The sequence below is a fragment of the Acomys minous genome (genome assembly GCF_964271855.1).
Source record: "Acomys minous genome assembly, chromosome: 8".
NCBI classification, from domain to species: Eukaryota; Metazoa; Chordata; class Mammalia; order Rodentia; family Muridae; genus Acomys; species Acomys minous.
In genome coordinates, this window is record NC_140489.1 from 14472623 (window position 1) to 14480832 (window position 8210).

Genomic DNA, 8210 nt, shown 5'->3' on the forward strand with positions numbered 1-8210 from the left:
AAGGGTAATGCGCCAGTCCTATAGGGGCAACAGCACTACACACACACACACACACACACACACATACACACACACACACACACACACACACACACACACACACACACACACACACGCTGTGTATGTCTACCATAGGAGCCTTGGCCTTAAGCAGAGGCTGTGCATGCTAAGTTATTGATTGCAAAGCCACTGGCAATTAGCATGTGTCTGAGAGGTGGAAGATGGTGTAGTCTACTCATCAGGCAGTACTGAGGCAGGGGCATGCTACTGGTGAAGGAGATGGGTGCCAGCCCTGCACAGATGGATACAACAGCTCCACGAGGTGTCGTGGGGGTGTCTTCGAGCAGCACCCACACACGGGGACTTTCTGGACAGAGGTAATGTTGATCTCGTCAGTGAAGAGTGGTGGAAAACCTCCATCTCTCTTTATCAGAAAGCAGGTGGATTTTTCCACTCCCATTTTTTCAGACCGAAAGCCCAGGGTGTTGGCTTTCTACTTCTATGTTCAGATTTCAGCACTGCAGAGCAGGGCTTACTGTTTCAGAAATATTCAATGAAGCGGGAGGAAGGGAAGGCCCCTACATTCACAAATCATTTTAAGCTCGCACGTGACGCTTTCCTTAAAACGCAGCACATTTGCTGTATTTAAAAACCCGAGAGCTGTCCTCTTCCATCATTAAAAGACAATGATCATCATTATCATCCACTTTCTGAATTAAAGAAGTCTAAGAACCCCCGTGTGGGCGGAGACATGTCAAGCCCAATCTGAACTCTACTGGCTTCCCTGCGGCTGGAGGAAGCGTGTGCCTTCGCGGTGAGATTCCCAAGATTGCATTAGCAGATCCAGGCTGAGAGTGGGGGCTGATGGGAAAATGCTCTGGGCATTCCCCGTTTGCTTCTTTGCTTCCTGATGCTAAATGAGGCATACACAGCAGCTCATAGCAGATCAGATTATTAAGAAGCAAGCACCACTAGGGATCCATCGACCCTCACAGACACCACCTTCTGACCTTGAGATCGGGTCTCTGTCACATCAGTGCATCAACCACTAACACACACACCCTCTAATGGGAAAGGCGGGAGCAGGTGCAGCCTTTAGCCCCAGAAAGCCACTGACATCTGTTTTAAACCATACACAGACAACTCGAACGTCTAGAATGACTTAGCTGAACGAATCCGGTGATTCGTTAGAAGTGAACATGAAATCAAATCAACTTAATGGGTCCTGGGTAATTCCCAGCACTCACACACTCTGATGTCTCTGTATCTTTCTACTTTTTAAAAGCCACACATACTCACTGGGACTACCAGGCACCCGTCTGTTCTATCATAGTTTGCACTTTCTAAGTCTCATCGGGAACCAGCACTCGGAATCCTGACTTTACTAAATAAAAAACTCCATGATGAACCCCAAGAGGCTGCTGGTATTTTATGGGTCACTCTGTTGGCTCCCCCCACATAACCCCATGGATCACCTATCATGAAACTTAAGGCTTTTGGCAGTAGAGCAGCTTGGCAGTCCAAAGGAGGTGGAAGCGGGCCGGGGGCTGTCCATTAAGACATCTCTAGGAAAAGGCATAGGTGAAGGTGACGTCAGAACCGAATGCTCAGCTACGGAAGAAAATAACCAGGATGAGTTTTCATTCCTAGAATGTCAAGCCACGTAGCCAGCTATGGTGTAATATTCTAGTGGCCTCTCTTTGGTCTCCATAAATCATGGGCCGCAGATGGGACCTGGCAGTGTTGGGTCCCAGAGAGGGCTGGTCTGAAGAAGTCGTGCAAACAGCAAAGAACATCGGGTCCGTAGCTTGGCTGAGCTTCCGAGGCCATCTGAGACATCTACCCCACCGCCACCCTCACGCTCTTTGGAAGCCACACTCCGTAAGCCCAGAGCTTCCTCCACACGGGGGTGGGGGGTAGGGGGGGGAGTGAACTTTATTTATTCCCTGCCTGGGCTGCTCAGAAGGATTAACTCGCTGACATTCCAGAGAAGAGGGGAAGCCGACCTTTGGAAGTTTCTGTTATGTAACTTTTATTCTGTGTCCCTTGTCAGGAGGTATGGGCTTGCGGTGCCTTCTAAAGGGACTGGGGTGTCAACCTGCCTACCACTTCTCAGAGAACCCCAGGGGCGTGTGGAACCGGGTGGAGCTATTTTCGCTTTCCCCAAAGAGCAGCGAACACCAACCTTTTTAAGGTTACCCTTGGCTTAGTGCTGATTCTCTTTGGGGACACATGTATTTAGGGACACATTATGCGGGTTAAAAGAAATCTGATGTCCTTTTTTTTAAAAAGTACAATCCAGGAGTCTCTCAATAGCTGAATCACTCCATCTGGTCTCCACGTCAAATCTTCCACATGCTTTTTTTAGTACAGGGGCGTTATTTAAAACTTTGGGAAGAAGGACACACTTCGGTTAGCAGACAGCTGCAACACCAGAGGACATAAACTACAGCGTGAGGTGGCTTAAAACCCTCACAGTGTACTGAGCATCATGCCAGGTTGTGCCATTTTGATCCCTCTGTAAGCTGTCGGCTCATCAGTACTCGGAGCCCAGCTTCCTCCTCTAGCACACGACGTGGACGATGTCTGCTCTGTAAAGGGGCAAGGTGCTTAATGTTTGCTGGCTGCTTCCCCTCACTCTATATGAAAATGACTTCAACAGGAAGCCCTGACCCTAAGCAACATGCTACCTACCCATGTGATGCAGGAGGACCGAGTGGCTGCATGAAGATGCTGACAAAGCCAGCAAACCAGCAAGCCACCAAGCCACCGAGCCACCAAGCCACTGTGCCTCGCTACTTGGAAGCTTCCACTGAGCTCAGGACTCTAATTAAGTACTTTCCATTTTCAAAACAAATGCAAGCAGTAATTACCATCTTCCCTCCTTACCTTCCAGGAATAGCTTGGGAACGAGGCAAAATCCCCAAGTCCCTCGACTTTGAAGCTCTGCAGCTAGGACTTCATGTTCTTCCTACCCCACTGACCCAAATTACATAACCCTTCCTGTGTCTCCTGCCACATGCATACCAGAGCGGGTCACGGCTCCCTCCAGTGCCCTCAGATGTGTTCTAGGGAACCTGGCATGCATCTTTCAGGACGGGAGTTCCATCGCCGTGCACTCAGGGCATCGAGGCTTCACTTAAGCTGACAATACGCATCTTTTAAAGTGACCAGGTCTTCATTGTTTATATGGATGTCTAATTGAACGCGTTACGTAACCTGAGTGCACACAACATTCTGGTTCTATTAATAACCAGCTGTAGCCAAACTCGAAGGATTCTTCGAGTTTGGAGTTGAAGGACATCATCCGTTACTAACCATGCACATTTATTATATACAAACATAAAGCCCCATCATACAGTGCTGAGCCCAGACCTAGAAAAATGGGAATAAATTGCCCCAGGCTACAAGGTCAAGTTAACAAGAGGATGAAGGCTGGTTTCCCGCCCTCTTCCATTACTTGTACACCTTGGTGTGACCAGTCCAGCATCTTCAGTGACAATCCCTGTGTAGAATGAACTCCTCAGAGACCTCACAGGGCTGAGCACTCCTCGCCAGCAAAGAAGCCAAGGGACAGGATAAGCCCACAATGGAATCGCCTGCACCTTATGTATACACTATACACACACACACACACACACACACACACACACACACACACACACACCCTCCCACAGAAATCTAGGCACCTTAGGCACATTTTAACCAGAGGCCAGCCTAGGTACTAAGTCTGAGGCTTTTGAGACGTTCTAGAAAGGAAGTATGTTTAGCTGAGCAAAATCGAAAAGGAAGACTATTCTGAGTTGTCCATTTTCATGGTGTTGTGCGTGAGTATGTGTGTGTGTGTGTGTGTGTGTGTGTAAGGAAAACCACAAAAGATGTGAGAATGTGAGAAAACTGATGAGTTAAAAATTAAATATCAGAACGGGGATCATTGGTGTATTGTGTAATCCAGTTTCGGGTGCTCACGGTATATGATTCAAAATTCGTTATTTCATAATTACATTGTCATCTTCAGGAGTAACTTAATGAATATCATCTCTCTGCATTCATTTTTATTCAAAACTGTGCCCCTTAATCACAGGCACCTAAAACACACAGTGCTGGAAGATTTAACACCACCACCAAGAAGCATCCTTTTCCCTTCACAGACCCCATGAGCAGGTCAAAAACAAAGTTCTTCTATGATTTTGTGACTTTCAAATTTCCACCAAACCCTGCTAGAAGCCGAGTTTCTGGGAAAAGGTGGCATGTGTCCATTTGCTTAGAGATTCAGTACTGTTTTAAAAGGTTCATTAATCTACATCTTTAAAAGACCAATGACAACCCATTAACGGCCCGTAGGTCAACCTGATGCATTTAGCGCTAATAGGCCCCAAAATAAAATTAAGCGAGGATCTGGACACTCTGTTGGCCACCTTTCTTGTCAGAGCCTCTCTGAATACACTCAGTGGACCCCACCTGCCACTAACATAATCAGCAGAGTAGGCATGTGAGACCAAACCACTGCCATGTTTACTCACACTGATGGTCCAGGCTGGGATTCACTTAGAAAAGGTAACTAATTTGTTTTTTTCAGGGGGCACCAAGGCTTGTTGGCCATGCTGCTTCCCAGTCCACTGTATGTCAAAGGGATGCATAGAATTCTATGAGTTCCTCAAGGGCCAATGTCACCTCTCCCACTGAAAAGCCTAACCCATCCTCTAACCCCAGTCTGGCCCCCAGGACATTTTATAGCCATTGTGTTTTCACCCAATAATTAATCTACTGAAGCAGAGGCATCACTTTCCTTGGTTTAACCTGGCTCTCACGGATCTTTTGGCACCGAGTCCTCTTCTTGGAATCAACAATCCGTTCAGTCTATATATGTGTGTTACTGATGGGCCCCCAACACCCTAGCTCAGGCATGTGACTCACTAGTTTGCATACTCACAGAGTCCTGGACCTGGGAGGGAACTGAGACATCACCCAAGCCAACCCCAATCTTTCTATTAACATTGACATTGAGGCCCCTGCGACAGAAGGTCTGTCATCCTCTGCCCCAACACCATCACTTTCCACATGGTGTAGGCAGTTGCGATAAACACTCAACCCCTTAAACAAGTGCTCAGACAAGGACCAAATGATTCCCCGTGGCCTCCTTTGTTAGGATTACGTGCATGCACTTAGGGGAAGAAGCACAGGCTGCCCATCAGGGTAGCTGGGTGAGCAGAGAGCCTCGTGTCCATATCAAAGCCTGTCCGCTCGTCCTCTGGGCTAAGAAGTGTGTGAAGTTTTGTCCGGCACACAGAGAGATGGCAACTGTGAGTCAGGACCCAGGTGGCCCTCCTTGCCTCATGGTCATTTGGAATCAGCCCCCAGCCCCTGGGAAGTGGACTATCTCTAATATTTGCATAACCAGCCCAGGTGGTTGCTGATGGGTCTTGACCAGTTTAAAAGGCTGAGGGTACCATGTGAGGCTAAACTTGCTTGGGGCACACAACACAGAAGGGGACACATGGGAGGCAAGCGACACCTTCAGTATCCTTCAAGAGCCCTGGGAAACTGAGCCTGGAGAGAAGGCACAAGGAAAATGGATTGACGACACCACCACCACCACCACCACCACCACCACCACCACCATCACCAAGAGAACTAAGACGAGGCTTCACAGTTACATTAGGATTGGCATCATTAGATGGAGGGGTGAATGAAAAATACATGCCACTAGCAATTTATTTTACCTCAACCGTCATTGGAAGGAGTATTTTCACACACACACACACACACACACACACACACACACACACACACAGTGGCTCTTGAGATGAAGCAGCTAGTGGAAGAAATGAAGCAAGCGTGTTTGTGACAAAAGGTCAGTTTGATGAAGTAGGTGGTGGGCACCTTGATTTCTGCCTCGTGACCTTGATTAGCACATTCAATCTCTCTGGGCCTCAGTTTCCTCATCTGCAATATGGAGAAGGGGAATCCCACTTCCTTGGAGTGGTTTGGAGATACACCACACCCAGCAATACCTGCACACCCACATCATGGTCCCCCAAGTGATTACTTCCGAATCCAGGTTGCACACATAGATGCATATCTAGACCAAACAGGTCTCTTGTCTGCCTGCGTTGTCAAGCCCGCTGCTGTCTCACAGATAGCCCAAGAAAACACCGGGTCTTGAAGGTACCTAGGCAGTTCAGAAGCCAGGTAGGGTTTGGGGACAGATTCCAGGCTCCAGGTAATGGACAGAGAGGGGACTTGGAGGCTGCCCTGTAAAGGGGCTTTGTTCCCGGAGGCGAAGGGCCTGGCTTACCGAGAAGAGCATCCGGAGGCAGGTGGGGGGCGCGCAGGGCACGCAGCAGAGCCACAGCCCGGCCCGGGCTCGGGGCACGGGAGCCAGAGGAAGGCGAGGAGGAGAGAGAGGTGGCCGTGGGTTCCTGCCTCATTCTCCCAGGCAGCGCGGACCCACTGGCCGCCTCTGGCTGAGGCTGGCGGCCAGGCACCGGAGCCCAATCATGCTGCTCATGTTCCAGTCAACAGCTGGCGGGGTGTGCGCACAGCTGGGTTGTCTGCAGGCGATACCCAGGGGCTCCTCATGCCCCGCGCCTGGGCTCGGCGGGAAGATCTCGGAGGGCAGCAGCTCCCAAGAAAGGAGAGAAAGAAAGCGTGAGAGCGCACTGAGAGGCGCCCCGCGGGCCCGGGGGCGGGCAGCACCGGGCGCCCCACCCACCGCGCTCTGAGCCCCGCGCCGCGCACCCGCCGGGCAACCGAGCCCCAGAAACTTTAGCACATGGCCAGTCCGTTGGCTGCTGTGGCCAGAGCCTCCCCGTTGGTGGCATAGTCCCGGCCCCAACCCCAGATCACAGCTTACCAGCGGCTACCGCAACCGCAGCGGAGAGTCGCCCACCTGGCGGTTCGGTGTATGGTGCGCACCAGCGGGCAGGAGGAGGGGGCAGCAACGACGTAGGGGTCCCTCCGCAGGGGAGGGGCGGCGATTGATGCCCTTAAGGCATCCAGGAAGAGGGTCGTAAGCCAGCCAAGAGGGTATGAAGGCCCCGACAGGGGAGAGTCAGTGCGTCCCCCGCCCCGCGGCGCAGTTGCTGACGACGCGCGCGGGCTTCCCTGGCCCGGGTCTGCGGAGCCAGCCCTGTTACCTAGCGACTCGCTCCGGGAAGCCCACGCTGACGCGCTAGGAGCTAGGCTGCGGCAAGGGGAGGGGAAGTATAAGGAGGGGAATGAAGGGGATGAGGAGAGGAGCTCCAGTGGGAGAGGGGGTAGGGGAAGGCTGGCGTTGCCGGCCAGAGCTCCTCCCTCTACCTCCACGTCGCTGCTGGGGAGTGGGCCAAGCAAAACGTGGCCTCTGCCTGGTCCGGATAATCAGGGAACAGCTCCTGGGTGAGGGTGGATGAGGGGAAAATGGTAATGCAGGTTCCCCAGTGCTGGGGTTACAGCATCAGGTGGCGGCCGCGACATGGCCCACGGAGGCCTGATGCCCATAGGAATGCAGAGATGAGCCAGCGAATGTGGCTGTGGGCGTGTGGGTGGGTGTGAGACGCCCCCACCCACGTGGAGTACTTGGAGACCCAGGGACTTGGGTGAGAGAGGCGCCTCCTCTTTCCTGCCCTCCCTCCCTCCTTCCCTCCTTCCTTCCTGGACATTTTGCTTTTGTGCTGTCTTCATCTTAGACTCTCTGGTTGCTATCTCACTGAGCTCCTCCTGCCTTTTGGAGAGCCAGAGGACTGGCTTCTAGGTTAGTGACAGCTCCATCCCATGCCCCATGACACCTGACCAACACACCAGGTGCCCAGTTGCGGGAGTTCAAACCAGATTCCAGATGCCTCCCTCTTTATAAATTCGCTGCCTCCCAGGCCAGACTGCGCCTCAAGCCCAGGAGCGTCCAATTGTTTGCAGTTTATAGGATATTTCTTAACATCCTCACTCAAATAGCTTTTGTCCCCAAAGGTCATAGCTAAGAACTGGTTCCGGGGAGTACGTGAAGGGGAACATGTGTTTTCTGTAAGGTGTACAGGATGTCTCCTCCTGGTTCTGCAGAACCTCTGCAAAATTCACCCCCAAGGCTCAAAATAAGAGTTCTTGCCAAAGCAGGCAGGGGCCATAGCCTCCGATGAGCACGAGGCAAGCTGCCAAATGCAATGGGTACCTTCTAAGTAACCCAGGTCCTTGGGGTCACCTAGACAGATGCAAGGACTCGGCCAAGTCTAAAA

The 8210-nt window shown here is 51.5% G+C and overlaps 1 protein-coding gene across 1 annotated transcript in view; it reads right to left on the reverse strand.

The window, feature by feature from the left end:
• Positions 1 to 7254, reverse strand: part of TUNAR (transmembrane neural differentiation associated intracellular calcium regulator) — a 47629-nt gene extending 40375 nt beyond the window's left edge. Inside the window, exons 1-2 of the mRNA XM_084792660.1 lie at positions 6857 to 7254; positions 6299 to 6625 (exon numbers count right to left, since the gene is read on the reverse strand). Of these exons, the coding sequence (XP_084648786.1) occupies positions 6299 to 6310 (12 nt within the window). The 5' untranslated portion in view covers positions 6311 to 6625; positions 6857 to 7254. The remainder of the gene's footprint in view (positions 1 to 6298; positions 6626 to 6856) is intronic.
• Positions 7255 to 8210: the final 956 nt, after the last annotated feature.